This window comes from Equus quagga, chromosome 18, assembly GCF_021613505.1.
Source record: "Equus quagga isolate Etosha38 chromosome 18, UCLA_HA_Equagga_1.0, whole genome shotgun sequence".
NCBI classification, from domain to species: Eukaryota; Metazoa; Chordata; class Mammalia; order Perissodactyla; family Equidae; genus Equus; species Equus quagga.
The window spans coordinates 25,049,365-25,071,881 of NC_060284.1; the positions used below are offsets into that span (position 1 = coordinate 25,049,365).

The following is a 22,517-nucleotide window of genomic DNA, read 5'->3' on the forward strand; positions in this document are numbered from 1 at the left end:
GTGAACTGGCTGGCCCAAGTGAGTTATTTACTCTTTAAGAATTACAGTTCCAGGGGCCAGCCCCGTGGCTCAGTATTTTAAGTTCCTGTGCTCCGCTTCCACAGCCCAGGATTTCACAGGTTCGAATCCTGGGCACAGACATGACACTGCTGTCAGGCCGTGCTGAGGCAGCATCCCACATGGCACAACCAGAAGGACCTACAACTAGAATATACAACTATGTACCGGGGGACTTTGTGGAGAAGAAGGAAAAAAACAGAAGATTGGCAACAGATATTAGCTCAGGTGCCTATCTGTAAAAAAGAAAAGAATTACAGTTCTAGTTTCTATTAAAATGAATTCAGAATAAAAAGGAAATCTTCATAACTTAAGTTTAAAGAAGAGCTTATACTGAATATTTGCTCTGACTTTGTTAACAGCTCCTTCTGAAGATATGTGAAATTGTGAGACACTTGAACACTTATTGAGAGCCTGCTCTAGGACACTTGATGTTATAGAACTCTCCGTTTGTAATCTCAGCTATGCCATTTCCTTATTGCAGCAGTTTCTTAGCTAAAAAATGAAGCTGACCCTATTTCTTTGTCTCTCAGCAATTTGTAAGGATCAGATGAGTTGGAATCTGTCCAAGTGCTTTTAAAAACCAAGATGATGGTAAAGACATTAGGTAATACTGTTAATAAATGGCAGTCAGGTTGTAATTTCACTTTTTAGACTTTGTTCCTTGTGTCCTGAAGCAGCCTTCGAACCTCAGGGCCTTGTCTCCTTCACTTAAGGATTCCTTCTAAGAATTTGTAAATTTTAATTTAATTTGAGCTCATCTCTAACTTAAAACAAGCTGAAGAGGGCAGGGATGGGCTTGGTCGGGCCAGTGAGATCTGGGTTTGAATCCTGGACTGCCATATTTTCTCTGCATGACCTTGGTCAAACTCCAACTTTCTAAACCTCAGTTTTCTCTCAATAAAAACGGAACAGAAATAGTACTGCTTCGGGAGAATGTGACCATTTGATGAGCTCCAGTATGTGAGAGCTTGGTTACTCAAGAGGGCTGGTTATCTTCCTGTCTCCTCCTGTATATTTGCAGGAGCCTCAGTGTTGCAGGATGAGGTACAGCCTGGGATTGCCACTCAAAGACGCCAGCCGTGTACACCACTCCGCCTGACATCATCTTTTCCCCTCCGTACTGCTGCCAGGGAAATGAGAAGTAAATTAAGCTGCTATGGGTCACTAACACTCTCCTGAGGAATAATAAATATTTCTTTTCCCACCTTCTTCCTTTCAGTGTAGTCTGACTTGAGTTCTTTCGATGCTTGACCTTCACAGGGAGTTTCAGCGGGTGAGGAAGCCCGCCACTGTTTGGATTACTTGAACATATGTCCATGTGCTGTGTTTTCTTGTCAGAGTTACATGAGTTGTGGAATTACTTTTGCAAGGCACCTTTTTTTGTCTTTAGTCTTTTCCCAAAAAGTACCCTTTAAAGTTTTACGACTGGATAAGTGATATGGTGGTTAGCAAGGTTAATGTTTACCAACTTAGTGAAGGGAAAAGCACACAATATATATCCTAACTCTGTTTAAGACTTTCCGCAGAACTATGAATTCTTCATTCTTGATACCTTTATTTAGTCAGAACATATGCTACATACTTGAGTTAGAGCTCCAGTAGAAATGTGTTTACTGTATATGTTTTAACTTTATGCTCAAAATAAGAAACAGCCGTATGAAAAAACATCTCTGTACTTTCTCACCCAGTTATTTTTAACTTCTAGTTCCCTGCTCCATTCCCATCTTAAAAAATGCCACGCTTCCATCCAACCTGCCTCCCCTGCTTGCTGTTGTCCCAGCCTTTTGTTTCCCTCCCCAGGCAACTTCCCAGAAGCAAAAGTTCCCTTTCCCACTTACTCCTTGCCCACAGTGAGCCAGACTTCTTCACTGGGGGTGCTTGGGCTGAAATCTCCATGACTCTCAACGCCAGATCTAGCAGTCACTCTACTCCTTAACTTCTTGACCAGCTTGTGATGTGTGATGCCGGTTGCCACCCTCTTCTTGAAGTGTTTGCCTCCTTTGGCTCCCAGGACAAAGTTGTCTTCCTCCTTCTCTGCCTCTTTCTTCTCCCTCTCCTTTGCTGAATCCTTTTCTTCTGCCTCTTCCCTAAATGTTAGTGGTACTCAGGATTCTTTGACCTTTTTCTCTATATGTACTCTCTTTGGGTCATCTCATCTTCTATACTAATTTATGATTAGTCATAAATGTGTAATTCCATCCCAGATACTTCTCTTGAGATTCAGGTCAACTGACTACTGGGCATCTCTGCTTAAATTTATTACACCATGCTAGCTATTCAACCTGAACAATTGAATTTACCTGGAAATCGTCTTGACTAGTGTAACTTTCTCATTCATTTCCCTTCCTCCAGTCTTTCCTCTCTCCAGTCCCACTTCCATACTCTGTGTAGAATTCTTTCTAAATTGGAGTGCTGATCTCATTGCCCCCTTGTTGAAACCTGTCATGCGTTCCTTATTGCCCATTTCTAATTTGGGTCTGACAATATTGCACTTTCCTGACCCCTACTCCTGGAAAATCCCCCACCCTTTCATGTTCTGGGAAACCAAAAAGGAGTACTTTGCTGTAGAATATTCTGAGATAAGACCCATCTCTATTCTTTCTTCTAACTCCCATAAGATTCTCAGATGACTTCCTCATTCACCTGCCTCTATAAAACTCCAGGCCCCTTTCTTGTCTTTGAAACAGCCCTTCTTAATGAATGTTCTCCATGTTGCAGTGGCCTGAATAAAATCATCTCCTAATTGTCCAATGCCTTTTTTCTCTCACAGGTCTTACCTTTTAAATTATTTATAGTTATTATATAATTTTATGATTACTTATTTTTAATATAATGTCTATCGTATATTTATTTGTAATAGATTATAATTATAAATGATTTTAATTAATTTATTTATTAATATAAAATATTTATGTTCTGTTTATATCTTCCACTGTGAGTCCTCAGTAGTTATGAAAATTCTTGTATTATAGATAAGGATCAACTTTATTTATTTATTTATTTATTCATTTATTGAGGAAGATTAGCCCTGAACTAACGTCTGCCACCAATCCTCCTCTTTTTGCTGAAGAAGACTGACCCAGAGCTAACATTCGTGCCCATCTTCCTTCACTTTATATGTGGGATGCCTGCTACGGCATGGCTTGATGAATGGTGCATAGGTCTGTACCTGGGATCCAAACCAGCAAACCCCAGGCCACCTAAGCGGAACGTGTGAACTTGATCGCTGTGCCCACTGGGCCGGCCCCAAGGATCAACTTTAAAAGGAGTCTATCCAAATCTTTCTATTTCTAAATGCTTTTATTTAAGAGGTATTTTTTAGTAGTTTGGAATTTTATTAATTATGGTACCAGCTAAACTACTGTAACAGAGACTATTTAAGCCAATTGATTGGCTTAAATAAGATAGTTATTTCCTTCTCATGTAACAGTCCAGATGTGAGCAGCCAGGGGCTGGCGAGACAGCTTTGCCGTGCCTCACCTGTGGTTTCTAAGGTTTGTGCCTGTTGCCCATTTTCTAGCCAGCAGGACAAAAGGAAAAGGAAGGCCAAATCAAGTAGCCTTGTCTTTACAGAGGTTACCAGGAAGTGAACACTCACTTCTCACATCCTGTTGGCCCAGCTTAGTTGCATGGCGGTACCTGCTTGCAAATGGGGTGGGAAATATTATCTCTGGTTGAGCAGCTAGTGCACCCAGCTAAACTGAGTGGTGATGGCAGCAGGTGTCTATTACTAAAAAGTAGAAATGGAGAATGGTTTCTGGAGGATACTTAGTCATCTTCACCACAGGAACAAAGAACTATGTCGATTAAAAAGTTAAACTGGGAGAAAATGAGGTTTTTGGTTTTTTTAACCCATCTGGACCTATTCTGGAAGGTTTCAGCAGTTACCATATACAGGTAATAGGATTCAACACCTCTTAACTTTTTTCCTTCCTCTTCCAGAAAGGATATATAAATGAAAAGGATAGTTTGTGGCTCTTATCCTCAACTAATGCATTTGTGGTAAAAATGGTTGGCACCGGATACATGAGCGTAGATACAGACTAATGCTTGTTGCATAGACTTTCCCCCTATGCTTTTTTGTCTCATCACTTATGTTTTCACATTCGGTACAACTTTTGGTATCATTTTATCACCATCTTCAGAATGTTTTATTTATTCTCTTAAGTGGAATTATCATTCATTTCCTGCCATCTTGTATTCTTCACTCAGATGTGTAAATAAACATTATCTATCAATGTGTTGCAGAATTTGGGTCGATTTCTCGGCCCGGTGGGCCATGGCATACTAGTAACAATAAGTATGTGTTTGCCGAAATACAGGTCCTCTCAGCCCACCATGCAGGGCCCCAGCCGTGAGCAGCTTCAGCAGTTTCCCACTTTGTGTAGTAAAAATATTATCATTTCCTAATTTATCCTGTGGAAAAGGTGGGAAATGTTGTTTAGATGGTTTATGTTTATTTCATTTTTTAAAAAATTCTAGACTTCCTATGATTGTAATATCCAACATGGCACCATGTTAAAAGGTCAGTCCCCATTCGTAAAGACTATCCTGAGACATCAACTGCTTTGAATCAACTATAGCATGAAATATCTAAGGTAGGATGTGTCTACAGATAATTTGCCTAGAAAAATCTAGACTTGTGTTTATGCATCAGCCTTACATAATGACGTCAGCTGTTTCTAGCCCATGTGTCCTGTACTTTGGTTGAGAACACTCCTGGTTTTCCTGGGAGAGTCCCAGTTACACCTTGTCCTGGCATCTCACCTTGTTTAGCATTTGTCACTCTCAAAAGTTTTCCTGTTCAGATGGTGAATTATATGTGTACTTATTGCATATTGCCGGTCTCAGCTATCAGTTTTCTTGGGATTCATACACTTACTTTGTTGTCATTTTAGATTAAGATGTATTAGGATGTTTACTCTAAATAATTCTGGGCAGAATGGTGGTAGTGGTTCATGCTTCATCTTTTCTAGAATTCTTAAGGTAAACACAGACAGATCTTTAAGCTCTGGGAGGGCAAGGACTGTATTTATCTTGCTCTACTGTGTATATGTTCTCAGCACCTATTTTATTACCGAAGCCAAATCTTTGTTGGAAATGTAAGTGGTATGAGCTTGACGGCTTCATGACAACAAAGGTTTGAAGTCTATGATGGGTAAGATAGATTGTCTTCAACTACAAATCTCTAATGCCTAACACAATGTATAGTATTTAAGAATAAATTGATGACTGATTGAACAGCCAGCCTCTATCTTAAATGTTTCTTAGCATTAGCAGCCTCTACCTAATGATATTGATCCATCAAGACAGTAGCCATTATTATAATTATAGTTCTGATGTGTCGCATGTAAAATCACACAAATGAGCAAATTGTTTCTTGGTTATAATGATCTGTTTTACTGTTTTTCGCCTCTCATGGGGAAGAAAGGAAGATAACATTTAGTCATTCCAAAAATTATAACACCTCAGATGAATTAATTCTATCATTTATAAGATTTAGACCTTAGTTTACATCTGATATCTGATACTTTAGTCTGGAATTCCCAGTGGGTGTGCCAGTGGGTGTGAAACAGCTGATAGGCACACCTTAGCTAGTGAAGAGCTTACAGTTAAGTGTCCTGTCAGACCAGCTTTTCTAAAGATCATCTGTGATTTTCACAAGAGCTATACAAATAGACGCTAAGTACTTAGAAACAGGATTAAGTAATTTGAATATGAATAAAACATTCCCCTTTTTCCTCAAATCCTTTGAAATAAGGCAAAACTGATACTCAGATAAATTTATCACTAAAATAACGCTCTATTTTTATTATTTTAAAAGCTAATCCTTTGGAAGAGTTTTTAGTTAACTTTAAGATGGTTTCTGATGTCAATAATGAATTCCACTATAATAGAGATTTTATTGTCAGAGGCCATTAATGATTTTTGGGCCTTGATTATCCCTAATGTCTGCAGTATTTGACTGATTTATACCTTCTTTCTCTTGAAGTCCCTTCCTTATCTTAGTTTTCTTGATTTTCTCTTTTCTTCATGGATTGTTTTCCCCCCTCAAAGCCGTTAGGGTCCTTCCTCCTCTCTGTTGCCGCCACATTCCAAATCGTGGGTTTTCCTCAGTGTTCCCAACCTTCCCCCGATTTTTCGGGTTGTGTAGAGCCAATTTAGAAGAGTAGCTGAGGTGAGGACATTCAGTGAATGTGCTCAGCATTATACAGGGTGGTGTGTGTATCTCATCACAGTGGTGTTTTGTCCCCATTTCATTGATGAGGAAAATGAAGGCACAGGTTTACACAGCAAGTGATGCGAGACATAATTTGTGTTCCCATTTTACAGATGAATTGGTAAGAGGTGGAAATGTGATGAAAACTCAAGCAGACTAACTCCTTAAGCCACATTCTTATCCATCATGCTACCAACTTGCTAAGAATTAAAATTCTATTTTAAATTATTAGCTCAGTACAAAGAGACTCTAGATTATTTGTGCATGAATTATGTCATTTCTTGATTACCTTTGTACAGGTTTAAAGTATTTGGTTTTGTTTTCATTCTGTTAGCCCCCATATATCTGTGCTCCGCCTTCACTGCTATCGCACTGCTTGGCTGTCGTTTACTTATAAAATGTAGACTAATTTTAATATTGACCTAAAGAAAACACAGTGAAGAATGAAATGATGCTCGCTTTCCCTATCTCCACTAGAAGGTACAATGAATATTTCTTGGTGTTATGGTGTTGGTTTTTGTTTTTTCACACTAGTTTTTGTTTTAGTTTATTCCAGAAACCAGATTTTACTGGCATGAATACTCACAGGCTTTGACTGTAGGATTCTTACAATATTATAAGCTAGCTCCCTTTTGATTAGATTATATTTAATGTTGTGCAGTACAGTGCTTTATATGTATGTGTTCTCTAAATATAGATGAAGACAGAACTATTTTTGGTTTTAAAATTGTGGTTTGCTCCGGAAGTGTTGTAGAAAGATAGTTATCAACCACCTGTATGTTGATAACACTAAGATAATGTTTTTCAGACAATGCTTGTAGAGTTCATGGTATATTTTCATGCCCAAGCCCGTGAGGACTTATGTGTCTTTTCATTTTTTACATCTAATCTGCCTACTTTTAAAAAGAATTAAAAAACAAAAAGGATTCTGAAAGATGTGTGAGGAAAAGAAGAATTTGAAGGGTTTATGAAAAAAGATTCAGTTAAAATAAAATCATGTAAATGTGTATAAAAGAACAAAGGGGCAGCACGATGAAGTGGAGAATTAAAAGAAATCTGGGAGTCATCCTTGACCTTTCTCTCCTTCACCCTCCCCCTACAATCTATTATGAAGTCCTGTTGTTATTACTTTGGCCTCTTAGCTCAACCATCCACCCATTTTACTCACTCGCTTCTCCACCACTCACAGCCTAGGCTTTTCCTCCATCCTTTTCCCAGAGTAATGCAATAGCTGCCTCCCTAATCTCCCATGTTCCCTCACTGAGCTACACCAAGCCCACAGTGATCGCTTAAGAGACACAAATCTGATTTTCACCCATCTCCCATCTCCAGCTAAAAATACATCAGTGGCTTTTCACTGCCCTTAGTTTGATGACATCAAAAACTTTCACTTGGCTTATGGGGCCCTGTGTCATTTCATACCGCATACTCAGCTCTCTCCCTCCGCTCCAGGCTACTGCCCTTCTCTCAGTTCCTCAGATGCTCTTTGCTCTCTTTCTCTCTCTCCACAGGACCTTTGGACATTCTGGTCCAGCCTACCCCTGCACCCTTTCTTCACACCTCACTTCAGCCTGACTTCTCAGAAAGTTCCTCCCTGATCTTGCCAACTGGAGGAAACTCCCCTATTATCTGTCTTTATAATACTGTGCAACCAGGGGAAGGTTTGGGTTTTCTGATCCAAAATTTATGCAATTTGAGGAGCTCTTTCTAAGGAAAAGAACACAAAGTTAGAGATAGAAAAGTAGGCTTGAAAGCGGCCTGTGCAAGGGAGGGGTCCTGAAGCTTCATCTTCTTGGACTGCAAGACACATCTGCCTCAACCTGTCCCTCTTCTTGGTAGCTCTTCTCAGTTGACCATTTTGTATATTCAGCTAGGTGAGTATTTCTCTCCCCTTGACTGAATTCTGAGAGAGGAACTATGTCTGAATCTGCTCACCAAGGTTTCTCCAGGAATTTGCATTGTGTTAACACTTGAGTATATATTTCATGGATGGAGGGATAAATGAATATGTGAATAATTAAATGAAAACTCAGTCTAAGGGTTAGTGCTTATAATGCTTATATAAAATCTAGCTGAATTTCCTGGAAGCCAAAGCTAAGTGGAGAACATCTGGATTCCATGGCTCTTTATATTAGTACATCATGAAAGACAAACTTCTCTTAGTACCTAGTGGCAAAGAGAATTTTTATAGAGTTCTTTGTATAAAATGCCTTATTCAACACACTGAATAATAAGAGCAGCTAACTTTTATTGAGCACTTACTGTGTCCTGGGCACTTGCTCAACATTTGGACACGGTATTCTGATTTAAGTGTTTACTGACCCCAGTAAACTGTGCATAGACATACAGACAGAACTTACGCATCCGTTGCCTATGTGGAAGGGCAGAAAACCCAATGAGGACAAGGAGAAGGAAGGCCTGAGGCTCTGGCAGCTTCATTGTCTCAGGGAGTCTGCCTCTCGGGAGCTCCTTCCTCCCTGGCTTTTTATATCACCTGGCTGTGTGCTAAAATGGTGCTCGTTTGCTTCTGCCCCAGAGCTCATGCCAGCTTATCACCTGCCCTCCATCAGGAAGCTGATCTTGGTCTTATCTCCTGGTGAGGGTGTGCCCAAACTTACCTTTGTCTCTGTTTTCCTATAGAATGTTTAATTATGAGCCAGACTGCATGCAGATGGTCTATCAGAATGAGTTATCTTCAGAATAACCTGTTAAAAAGGGTTGTCCATCTGGACATTGAAGAACGTCCATCAGAGCTGATCATCTTGACTGTGGCATAATTAATAGTGACCTTATATGTCACTATAATTAATAGTAACAGTCTTTAGCGTACAAGTTCACTGCCCTCTGAGACCTCTCCTAGAACTCTGTTCTAGTTCTGCGTGATTTATTCTGTTAACAGACCTTTATTAAATGTCTGTCCTGTGCCATGCCCTAAGAACATGCAGATAAAAGAAACTCTCCTCCCTTGAGGGTAGGAATTCAGACCCAGGTGGAGGGAGAAAGGGAGACAGATGGAATTTACCGTTCAGCAAGTGTCATGAGTAAGCATTGTCTAACTGCCTTCATTTTAGTCCTGATGGCTAGGGTCTCCTAAGATACTGTCGAGTAGCCTAAATAAGCTACCTAACAAAGGCATATTGTATCAGTATCTGAGCATCCTTGTCTCTCACTAACTTTGAGAAGTTTTTTGAGGATTGGTAAGATGCGCAGGGCAGGGTCCTCAGGTGCTTCCTGGCAGTCTTTACCAAACAAGGAATAAGTACTGGTGGGCTCCCAGCTGTCCACATCCAGAACAGATAGCCATGAGTCGATGATCAGAGGGGCTTTCTGTCCCAAAGACAACTGGAGGAGAATGTGGCAAATGTCCCGGGACCATGGAAAGCTGCTCAGGATATCAGGGAGCTCTGTCCTAATTTACTTTCCTTAGGAACCTGTGAGTCAAACTCTAGAGAAGCAATATTAAAGGTGAGTAAACTTAAAAGGAAAATGGGCAATTTTGGCTTGAGATGTCTGTCTTACAGATGGAAAGAAGCAGAGAGTTTAGAAATGCACACAAAGTTCCCCTGAGAAATCCTATTGGCCGCCTCGCCAACTGGACGAAGTTAGAATGGTAAAGGTTGACCAGGCCTTCACTCTGAGTCCAGGAAGGGTTTCTCTGGAGCCTTTATTAAGGTCCATTAGGCTCTCGTTTTAGGGACTAACCAGACCATTGCCCTAGCTCCTTTTCTGTTTGTTTCCTCTAGGCTGCTTTCTCAGTAAGGACAGCTTCCAATTTTTTTTTTTTAATATTATTATTCTTTTTATCCCCAGAACCTGTATCTAGCACATAGAGGATACTCTATAAAGATTTGTTGAATGAAATAAAGTTTCTGGTAGGGGGTACACTAAGTGAGGCCTGTAGATATTGAAGCATTTGTGAAATTCTGTTGGCCTGAGCTCATGGTTAAGGGAATGCTTGTGATAACTTGTAGAAGAAACTCTGATTTGTATGGAATAAAATGTGGAGGACATTGATTTAGAGGCTCTTTTGTATTGTTCCATGAATAAGGTCTCATTTTCTAGCTCTCAAACGTGGGCCTTGACTTTTAGAACTAAGAGCTAGAAGAAAAAGCAAGAAAATTCACAAGAGTGTTATTAATGCACTTTTGTTAATTCCTGAGATATTTTGCCTTAGATCTACTAAAATGTATTTAGAGTTATATTCTTTAGCTTTGAAGAACTCTAGAGAGAAACTCCAAATAGATGCTAAAATATAGGCACTAAAATGTACTTTGTGTAAAGTGTTTTCTATAGTTCACAAGTTCTGAATTCACTGTAATCCTCTAGTTTCAGTGTTAAATGGATTTATAAAAAGCTTTTGGAAATTAGCAAAAATGGGTGGGTGTTGCCCACTGTGAAATCTGATTTTGGTAGGTTTTCTATAAGAAGTGTTTTGTAAAATCTGAGGGTTTTTTCCCTAGACATTATTTTCAGTTATTTTTGAAGTATCTAAACCAAAGTAGTACTAGAATAAAACTATTTTTTAAAGTGTAATTTCTTATCATAATCTTTTAAAAGGGAGTAACTAGTGAATTGTTTTATTTGTATATAGAATTATATCAGCTATAGAGTATTTTGCATAATGGTAATGTCCGTAACTGTTAACACTTGTATAATACCTGTAATATATGGCTCTCCTGCAAAAAACTGCATCATTCCTTCTTTCTCATTTTGCATCTGAAGCATTTGTTTTCTTCAACCATATGAATTTTTGACATCTGAATTGGGTGTGGTGTATGCGTGCGCCCATGTGTATATATATATGCTTATGTGTATATTGAGTGTTGAGGAAGATTATTTGTAGTGATGGTACAGTTTGCTACCTCTTCATGAACTTTAATTTATTCTCCTTTGACTTGTTTCAATGAAGCGTTTCAGAATTTGATCCTCACCAGTCTTTTGGGTATTCTCCCATTTGCCCAGTTTGGCCAAGAAAGCTGTTTTTTCACAGAACCTAGAAAGAAAATGAAAATTGGTATTTGATTGGGTAGGGGAAAATTTATGTATTAGGTTGATTAATCAAACTATTTGCTTCTTCACACATTAAACTCTTTTCATTAAATAACGTTTCAAAGCCATTTGACTTCCTTCTTTTAATAGGGGTACTGAAGACCTCCTAGTGCAGATGGGACTAATTTTTAAAGTTTTAAATTCAGTTATCATATTTTTCTGTTTTGATGCCAGAATTTTGATGTATGCTAATAATAATCTCATTAATGTACATTTTCCAGCAGACACTAAGTTGCCCACATTTACACTGCTACTAAATGTGAACAAAGAGCAAGATTTGAATCTAGGTCTCTTTGCCATCAAAGTTGTGCTCTTTCTAGTATAATTTGCCACCTCCTAACGTAAGTAATTTTAACTGAAATGTTTTTGAAAGAATAAATGAAATTGAATACAAAGTTTTATTGTCAATCATTTATGTCAGGATTACTTCAGTGTACGTAATGCTATATGCTAGCACAAAACTCAAGAAATTGGCCCAGTCATCTTCAGTTAAAGACTGTTAAAATGGGCTTACTTTTCTGCTCAGTGATTCTCTCTCTCTGCATTCAGGTTCAGCAAACATCTTTGGGGGCTTGCTTTATGTCACACCCTGAACTGGGTGTTTCCAATCCACAGCCCTGTGAAGCAGGTATTGTTATTCTGATTTGATAGATGAAACATGGATGCTCAGAGGATAAGTCAAAAGCTAAAGACTTTTGTCTAGAACCAGTTCCACGTAAGCATAATAACATAGCAATCATTTAAAAACATATTTGAACTTAGAATACAGTCTGGCATGAATATCTACAATTGGGCTGCAATCCTATGTAGTGTCACTATCCCACTTCTGTTGGAAGGCAGTTTAGCAGTAAAATAAACAATGATTGAGGTCTAACTTCTAAATTTTAACAGCTTTATTGAGATATAATTCATATACCATACAATTCACCCATTTAAAGTATGCAATTCAGTGTTTTTTAGTCTATTCCCAGGGTTGTTCAGCTATGATGGCTTTTAATTTTTGAACCTGTTGGATATTGATTTATTCCTTTATTATTGGCCATATTTTAGGATAAGAAAACAGAATCGTATATTATAAAAGAATTTAGATTCAATTTGTTATTTTCTGATTCATCTTTGTCCAACTGAAGTCCCCATTTCAGTTCTAGTACAAAAGTCTGCCTTGACTTCCATGAGAAACGTTTACTTACAGGAATGTTAAGCTGATTTTCATTACGTGCTGTAGACAAAGAAGCCTTGGAATGTGAAATCCACTTCCTCATACTGTCATGCTTTAAGTCTTTTGCAACAGACGTTATAGAGGAGAGCCGAAAGAATGTATGCAATTAATACTTACTAAATGTGCCTTCCTCGGGTTAAAGAAAAAAATCTCCCGATAACCGTTTATATCCATTCTGAGTCCCGATTCAATGAGGAGATCAAACCTCAAGATATGGGATTCAGAAAGCTAGGTACTGATCTCTCTCATGGACTTGACTTTCACATTAGAAAGTTACTGGCGAGTCATAATGTACTTAATATACTATATTATATGACTATATGTTTAATATACTTTGTATGCACACACAATAGCACACTTATTGCTTGTCACTTCCCATTAGACTGGGAGCTCCTTGAGGACAAGGAATAGGTTACATCATTTCTGTATTCACCTCCATGGTGCCTGGCTCATAGTTTCCTTGAATTCTGAGGGAAAGTCATGAAAGGTTGCCTTAGGGAAGGTAATAATTACATAATTTCATTCCTCTGTCTCCTCAAAGCCAAGGACAACAGTGAGAAGGTCCTTCCTTCAACAGTCAACCCTTAGATAACAGTGCAGCCATTGAATGACTGCGTGATAGAGAAGGAGATGTGGAGATGAAAGATTCTGTTAGCTGTCTCAATTAGCTCAGGGAGGCCATTTAAGCTTTTTGTGCCTCAGGTTTCCTCATACTGTTGTATGAGGGCAAGAGTAATGCCTAATTCACTGGGTTATTGTGAGAATCAGTTGAGATATTTTATAGAAAAGTAGTTTGCAAACTGTAAAGCACTGCGAATTGAGAAGTAGAGAAGAGTGGCAATGTAACCTGGGAGAAAGAACATGTGGTTTGGCCTTAGATGAGATTTTAAATCCAGACGCCACCACTAATTATTTGACTTCCACAACATAACTCCTGTGAGCCTATTTCTTTATTTGTCAAGGGAAAATAATAACACTTTGGCAGCTTAGAGTAATGTTGTGAAGGTTAGATGGAATTCAGGCAATGTTCCACTTGGGTTCCATCTGTGTATGTTCAACTGTTCCAGCCAGAGCTTCTGCACAGTCTGTATTCGTACCTCTTTTCTGCACCCTCTTTTCTGTGGCAGTTTTGGTCCCTTGTACTCCAGCAGGCCCCTTCTCTCGGGCCAGGGAGATAGACAGCAAGGGGAGGCTGCCAGAGGAAGGCTATGGGCTTCCTTGACCTGTGACCCTAGCCAGCCTGGGTGTACCTTGGGATGGGGCTGAGGCAAAGCCTGTCTTCTGCCACAGTCTGGTGTCACAGCACGTTCCTAGGGCAGCTGTTTCTGCTGCAGCTTCTCTTGCCATTTCTTTTTGAAACTTTTTATTGAAGTTAAAGCATACATACTAAAAAAGACATATAGCCTAAGTGTACAGATCGCATTCTACAAACTGAACACACCCATGTAATCAGATCGTCCATTCTCATTGCTGCCTGACATTCCACTGTGTGAAGATACCACATTTCATTTTTCCATTCTACTGTTGACAGGCACTTGGGTAGCTTCCAGTTTACAGCTATTCCAAAGAGTGCTGCTGTGAATGTTTTTGTACATGTCTTTTGATGAGTATATGTGTTTTTCATGAGTGTATACTTAACAGTGGAATTGCTGGATCATAGAGTATGCATATGTCCGGTTTTAGTAGACACTAATCCAAAGTTTCCCAGTACGGTTATATCGGTTCACACTCCCACCAGCAGTGCTTAAGAGTTCCAATTGCTCTACATCCTCACCAGCTCTCAGTATTATCTGTCTTTTTAATTTTAGGAATTCTGGTCAATTTTACAATATTGTGCAGGATTTTGGAAATGGAACTATTCCCTCAGTCCCCAAAACCTGAAACTCTGAGCTTTCATGCATTCATTTTCAGGAATGCACTCTGTACAAAAGCAGAGAATTGTATCAGGTGTGAAGCTCCTAGCAGAGTGCTTGGTATATGGAAGGAAGATGACAAATGATAATCATCATCATCACTAAATGCCTTCTGTGTTCCCAGGGGTGAGAGTAGGACATGGTAGATACAAAGGTGAGTAAGACATAGTCTCTGCTCCCCAGGAGCTCAAGATCTAGTTGAAGAGACCAACACTGGAAACAGATTATTATTAAATAGTGTGATAGGAGTTGGGGAAAGAGGTGCCCGAGCTGGGACCTGAAGAGTAAGTAAGAGTTCCACAGCAAGAAAAAAGGGAATGGGCTAGAGGAAATGGCAGAGACGTAGACCCTTGGTGGCAAGAGGCAGAGCAGGCAGCCTGCTGGAGAAGAGCCCATCTGAGGCTGGAGTGTCCCAGGCTGGTCTCAGTTGTTCCGTGTTCGGGTGTTGTTGCCGGTGCAGAGACCAGAGGGGGTCAGTGTCAAGTTACAGTCCTCTAACACTATGCTCTCTGGCTCCACCTTTTAATTCTTTCTTCTTCCTCTGGGAAAGTAATCAGCCTCCTCTTCTCTCTCCTGGAATCAAAGCCTGTCCCGAGTACAAGGTGCTTGAAAACCACCATTGAAGCTTTCACAGCTGCAAAATACTACTGGTTACAAGGATCCCACAACTTCTCTGCTGTGTGGTCCTTTAGTTATTTATTTTTATGCTGAGGCTTGGCTTAGAGTCTTTATTCTTGTGTGGGCCCAGGTTGCTTTGTGGTGACAATTAAGTTTAATAAAATGCTCTTCTGCCCAATACCGTATATAGACAGCTAATAAGTGTTCTCAGAAATCTTGGTGATGATGATGATACCGCTGAAGAGGATGATCAAGAGCCCATACAGTCCTTTCACCAGTTGGGCACCTACTTTGTGTCAGGGACTGGCTATATGGCAATAAGGAAGACGGACATGGTCCCTGTCCTCGCTGAGTTTACAGTCTAATAGGGAATCACACACTAAACAATTGGTTCTACCATGGTGTGATAAAGGCTGTGATGGGTGGAGGTAGAGAGTCCTGTGGGAGCGTATCACCCAGACTTCCTGGAAAAGGTGACAGAAACCTGATAGCCTACTGAAGGGGAGTGAGGAGGAAGTATTCCAGGTAAAGGAAACAATGTAGGAGGAGCTGAACACAAGAGAGAATGGGTGGTTGGAGAAGCTGGAAGAAGTTATCAACCCAGAGCATAGAGAGTGTGAGGAAAAGAGGAATTTAACCAAAGGGGCAGCGGCAGGGTCGAAGATGGATTGAAGGAGCTCAAGACTAGAGGCTGAGAAACCAGTGTCATAATCAAGGCTTAAAAGACAAGTAACTAACATGCCCAGTACAGGAGCTTTCAAAATTCTCTTCTCCCTCGGTCCTCCAGCCCAAACATCCTGGTGTCTCTAGAGCCCAGTGCAGCTATTTGAAGAGTAAAGAAAAGTCCTATTTGAAAGAATTGTTATGTGCAAAAAAATTTAGCTTTCCTGTCATCCATACGAATGGCTCTTTAAAACTGCGACCCCTGGGTGTGACCATACAAAGTTCTTCGCCAAATGAACCTGTTCGAGGTGCTTTCTCCGGTCTCTGTACGTGAAGCAAGAGTCACTCTGTAACCTCTGGCTCGGAGCTGGGTTTTGTGCATTCCAGTAGCCTTGCTTCCTGCTTAAATTCCCAAGCGACTCACAGAAGGAAAACACACACACGAGACAGGAGCTCAGAATAAAGGGGTTCCCCTGTGCTTATCTCCCCCTTTCCCTCCTGAGGTACAAATATTTCTGTGTCTTTTCCCCACTTCCTTGGTAATTTTGTACAAAGACTGGGCCCCAGGCATTTCATACTTAAGCCCTGAAGTCTGGAAATGTGAGTTCTAGCAATTTTCACAAAATATAAGTACAACTTAGTAGTTTAGGTGCGTTTGGACTTCTTGGCCTCGTGTTTACCTGATTACATAAAAGATATTTCACTTAAAAAAAATGATATGAGAATTGCCAGTACAACTGAATAGATCCTCATTGTATTTTGTTAAAAAATACTATGCACCTGCTCTGTACGGTACTAGGTGGGTGGGAGAGTTTCAGAAAAAATAGGACATGGCCCCTGCTTTCAGAGACTTATCTACAGCAGAGAATGAGCAGAATCAAAGTCCTAAGGCCACCACTCTCCATTTTGTCATTCCAGAAGAGACTCTAGTAATCAGTCATAACACTATTTCCTAGTGAAGCCAGAGTCAGCCTCAGAATCCTTTTCAACACAGCACTCCAGGCAACTTTTGCATAGATAGGTAAAAATCTTCCATCTTTTATTTAAAAAATAAATGCATTCCCAGAACCTTGGGTACTTGCCTGGCCTTTTATCTTTTTGTTTTTTACTAATTTTTTAAAGAAGTAAATCATTTTACACATGAATATTGGAACCCAAGAACCTCCTGAGAAAGCACAATGTGGTCATGTTGCTTTTCAAGAAGTTGAAACTTCCAAGTCCAAGAATATGAACATTTGTTTCCCATACCTGATTAACGAAGCCGATTGCCATTACTTCCCACTATAAGCATCGTGTTTTTCTTGGTTACTTCCAGAATGATTGTCCTTGTACTTTATTATTTGTATAATTAGTTTCAGGACTGTAAAGCAGCCAGCTGTTAGTGAATGGTGACCACATTTTTGAGTGTTCTGGCACCAGGATTCTCTTTGTTACTGCTGGGGTCACCAGCTTTGGTAGAGATCAAAGGTCTTAGTGGTCCTGACTTGGTGTCATCATCACCGATCATTCCATGCCCGCCTGTGTCTTTGGCCCTGTTCTCATTCCACATGCTTTCCATAGGTGCTGCATCAAAGACCAGAGTTTCAGCTACATATATTGATAAATTCCAAGTATGTATACTAGGACTCCTCTTGCACTCTAGACCTTAATTTCAACTGTCCATGGGACATTTCCACCAGGGTGATAAGAGGTAATATAAAGAGCTAACAAATACTTGTGGCCAGGGGATGTACAAAGAGCTTTACATCGTTACTTGATTTAAGCTTTCCAACAACCTTTAGAAGTTATCATCCCCATTATACGGGTGAGAAATACAAGCCTGGGAGAATCACACCATTAGTAAGTGGTAGGTATGAGGCTGGTACACAGGCTAGCCAGAGTTTATACACAGACCCTTCAATTTTGGCTTGTACAAAATAGAAGTCATCCTACCCCTCTACCTCAACACTTTAGTCCACACCAAATACCATCCTGTTCTCATATCCTTCTTCAAGGTCCAGTAAATTACACATCTTTCAACTTTGTTTGCGAAATGGCATTCAGATCCCCTCTCCTCTTTCTACTCTAACTGCTGTGGACCTTGTGCAGACTCTCATTATTTCTTACCTAGAAGGCAATTTTTATTCCCCAACCATTTTTTTCTCTTCTCTCAGGCTAGAAGAGAAAAATCTATTACAACAAATCACTGTTTTTCTCATATACGTTCCTTTCAGTTTATTTTCTACTGCACCTATCCTCGATAAAAAGATAGCACCTGGATGAGAAAACTTTAGTTTGGACCAGGTAAAGGGTTTTTCTCATTTAATGTTTTTCCCTTGCATCTCTGTAATAATGTCTTTTGTTTGCTTGTTTTCTAGGAATGTTTACCCTTGCAGAAGTTGCTTCACTTAATGACATTCAGCCAACTTACCGAATCCTGAAACCATGGTGGGACGTGTTTATGGATTACCTGGCTGTCGTTATGTTGATGGTAGCCATCTTTGCAGGAACCATGCAGCTTACCAAAGATCAGGTGGTCTGCTTGCCAGTATTGCCATCCCCTGTAAATTCAAAGGCACACACCCCCCCAGGAAATGCCGACGTTACTACCAACATCCCGAAGATGGAAGCAGCCGCCGACCAAGACCAGGATGGGGGGACGACAAATGACATTTCCTTTGGCACATCTGCTGTGACACCTGACATACCTCTCAGAGCCACATATCCTCACATAGATTCCACAGTTCCAAATCAGGAGGCAAAGAAAGAGAAGAAAGATCCAATAGGTCGACAAACAAACTTGGATTTCCAGCAATATGTATTTATTAATCAGATGTGTTACCACCTGGCGCTTCCATGGTATTCTAAGTACTTTCCATACCTTGCCCTTATACATACTATTATTCTCATGGTCAGTAGCAACTTTTGGTTCAAATATCCCAAAACATGCTCCAAAGTAGAACATTTTGTTTCAATATTAGGAAAGTGCTTTGAATCTCCTTGGACTACTAAGGCGTTGTCTGAGACAGCGTGTGAAGACTCGGAGGAAAACAAGCAGAGAATAACAGGTGCCCAGACTCTACCGAAGCACGTGTCTACCAGCAGTGATGAAGGGAGCCCCAGTGCCAGCACCCCAATGATCAACAAAACTGGCTTCAAGTTTTCAGCTGAGAAGCCCGTGATCGAAGTCCCCAGCATGACCATCCTGGATAAAAAAGACGGGGAACAGGCCAAGGCCCTGTTTGAGAAGGTGAGGAAGTTCCGTGCTCACGTGGAAGACAGTGACTTGATCTATAAACTCTACGTGGTCCAAACAGTTATCAAAACAGCCAAGTTCATTTTTATTCTCTGCTATACTGCAAACTTTGTTAACGCAATCAGCTTTGAGCATGTCTGCAAGCCAAAAGTTGAGCACCTGACCGGTTATGAGGTCTTTGAGTGTACTCACAATATGGCTTATATGCTGAAAAAGCTTCTCATCAGTTACATCTCCATTATTTGTGTTTATGGTTTTATCTGCCTCTACACTCTCTTCTGGTTATTCAGGATACCTTTGAAGGAATATTCTTTTGAAAAAGTCAGAGAAGAGAGCAGTTTCAGTGACATTCCAGATGTCAAAAACGATTTTGCGTTCCTCCTTCATATGGTAGACCAATATGACCAGCTCTACTCCAAGCGTTTTGGTGTGTTCTTGTCGGAAGTCAGTGAAAATAAACTTAGGGAAATTAGTTTGAACCACGAGTGGACATTTGAAAAACTTAGGCAGCACGTGTCACGCAATGCCCAGGACAAGCAGGAGCTCCATCTGTTTATGCTGTCAGGTGTGCCCGATGCTGTTTTTGACCTCACAGACCTGGATGTGCTAAAACTTGAACTGATTCCAGAAGCGAAAATTCCTGCTAAGATTTCTCAAATGACTAATCTCCAAGAGCTTCACCTCTGCCACTGCCCCGCAAAAGTCGAACAGACTGCTTTTAGCTTTCTCCGCGATCACTTGAGATGCCTTCACGTGAAGTTCACTGACGTGGCTGAAATTCCTGCCTGGGTGTATTTGCTCAAAAACCTTCGAGAGTTGTACTTGATAGGTAATTTGAACTCTGAAAATAATAAGATGATAGGACTTGAATCTCTCCGAGAGTTGCGGCACCTTAAGATCCTCCACGTGAAGAGCAATTTAACCAAAGTTCCCTCCAACATTACAGATGTGGCTCCACATCTTACAAAGCTAGTCATTCACAATGACGGCACTAAACTCTTGGTATTGAACAGCCTTAAGAAAATGATGAATGTCGCCGAGCTCGAACTCCAGAACTGTGAGCTAGAGAGAATTCCACATGCTATTTTCAGCCTCTCTAATTTACAGGAACTGGATTTAAAATCAAATAACATACGCACAATTGAAGAAATCATCAGTTTCCAGCATTTAAAACGCCTGACTTGTTTAAAATTATGGCATAATAAAATTGTTACCATTCCTCCCTCCATCACCCATGTCAAAAACTTGGAGTCGCTTTATTTCTCTAATAACAAGCTCGAATCCTTACCAGTGGCAGTGTTTAGTTTACAGAAACTCAGATGCTTAGATGTAAGCTACAACAACATTTCAATGATTCCAGTAGAAATAGGATTGCTTCAGAACCTGCAGCATTTGCATATCACTGGGAACAAAGTGGACACTCTGCCAAAACAATTGTTTAAATGCATTAAGTTGAGGACTTTGAATCTGGGGCAAAACTGTATCACCTCCCTCCCAGAGAAAATTGGTCAGCTCTCCCAGCTCACTCAGCTGGAGCTGAAGGGGAACTGCTTGGACCGCCTGCCAGCCCAGCTGGGCCAGTGTCGCCTGCTCAAGAAAAGCGGGCTTGTTGTGGAAGATCACCTTTTTGACACTCTGCCACTCGAAGTCAAAGAAGCATTGAATCAAGACATAAATGTTCCCTTTGCAAATGGGATTTAAACTGAGCTAATACGTGCACATGCGTGTGCAGGAACAACTTCCTAGATTGCAAATGCTCACGTACAAGTTATTGCAAGATAATGCATTTTAGGAGTAGATACATCTTTAAAAATAAAACACAGAGAGGATACATAGAAGGCTGATAGAAGACATGACTGAATGTTCAATGTTTGTAGTGTTTTAAGTCATTCATTTCCAAATCTTTTCTCTTTTTTTCTTTTGGGGAAAGGGAAGGAAAAAATTATAATCACTAATCCTGGTTTCTTTTTAAATTGTTTGTAACTTGGATGCTGCCGCTACTGAATGTTTACAAATTGCTTGCCTGCTAAAGTAAATGATTAAATTGACATTTTCTTTCTATACCACCTTTTCTGAGGTGTCTTGATTTACTTCGCTTGATTGGTGCAATATTGCTCTAACCCAGACCGCTTACAGACACGTCAGGTCCAAACTTGTAACTTTGGATTTACGGAAATGTTGATTTATTTCCTATTTTAATTTAAAGCGCCTCAAATAAGCACTTCTTATAATATTTGACTGGTGCTACTGCTTCTGAGAATCCCATTTTATAGATTTTACACTCTTAAAGGCCTGGAATGCAGTAAAGGTTGTAGATTGTTTCAGGGGCGGCGGGGGGTGGGAGGGGGTGGGGTTTGTTTGTTTTTAAAGAATACTTGACAAGCAAAAAGTAAAATAACATTCTCCTTACTAATAGCTGTTTTTCCATAGTCTGGAATTCTGACTATATGATACATTTTTCTATCAATACTGTAGGGTTGCCAATAAGTAAAATGTGTTTTCTAAAAATAAATTAATTACAACCAAAGTAAAATTTTTAATGGCTTAATGATTAACAGTCTTCTAATATATCACAGTTTGGGAGCTAATACAAAACCAAAGCAAGTATCATTTAATTTCTTTCCCTTTTCACTGTTGTGAGGAAAAAATAGGACTCATAGTTCATTGAGTTGGACAAGTGACTTTCTCTATTCATTTTAGTGACAGGCTGTATTTCCTGTGTTTGTCTGCAGCTGGGAGGGCCCGTTTCCAGGGAAATGCTAGCAGAATGTACTTTTTAGATGATAGTTTTCTTTCTTTATCTAACTTACAAAGTATCTAAATCCATCTCAGAAAATCAGAAACTTCCCTGCCCCCTGCTTAGGCATTGGTTGGCAGGTATTTCACAGATCTTTCTACAGGAGTGTTTTTTCAAGAGAAGAGAACTGTTTGGCACTGTGGATGACAAAGTCGTGTCCTCTCCGTAGAAGAGTGGACTCAATTAATGAAACACTGGACATTCTCTTGTCACACCTCAGTATGGCTTGAAGAATTTCACAGACAATGTGAAAAGATGGACCCACATCCTTGCTTTTCCTTCCCAAAACTGACCTCTGAGAGTACTGGCCTGTTGCGAGTGGTGGTGAATCTTTGCCTGCTGTGGAGCTTATAAATACCCTGAGAAGTGTTATCACTGCTAGAAAAGTCTTCGGCCACTGGGGCTGAATCAGGAACTGACCCCAGCTCTAGCATCCCGGCCACCCCCTCTCCTCCTAAAAGACTTGAGGTAGAAGACTAGCTTATGAAAGCCCAAGTTTAGAAAATCAGAGGACAGCGGTGAATTGTTGATATAGGCAAGTTCTCTCCCACATACACATCTTCCATTTCTGTCAGCATTCATTGATATATTCACAAGTATTGATTATGCACCTACTGTGTGCCTGGCCAGTTCAAGGAACTGGGGATTCACTTGGAATAAGTCACAGCCCCTGGCTACATTGAGCTTTATTGCAAAGTGAGGGAGATAATATTAAGGATGCAAATAATACAGATGATTAATTA

General features: G+C 40.1%; 1 protein-coding gene across 2 annotated transcripts in view; it reads left to right on the forward strand.

Moving 5' to 3' along the window:
* The window catches only part of LRRC8D (leucine rich repeat containing 8 VRAC subunit D), a 109,534-nt gene extending 88,494 nt beyond the window's left edge, over positions 1-21,040 (forward strand). For both annotated transcript variants that reach the window (XM_046645732.1, XM_046645731.1), the window contains exon 2: positions 18,100-21,040. In XM_046645732.1, the coding sequence (XP_046501688.1) occupies positions 18,102-20,678 (2,577 nt within the window). In that variant the 5' untranslated portion in view covers positions 18,100-18,101 and the 3' untranslated portion in view covers positions 20,679-21,040. The remainder of the gene's footprint in view (positions 1-18,099) is intronic.
* Positions 21,041-22,517: the final 1,477 nt, after the last annotated feature.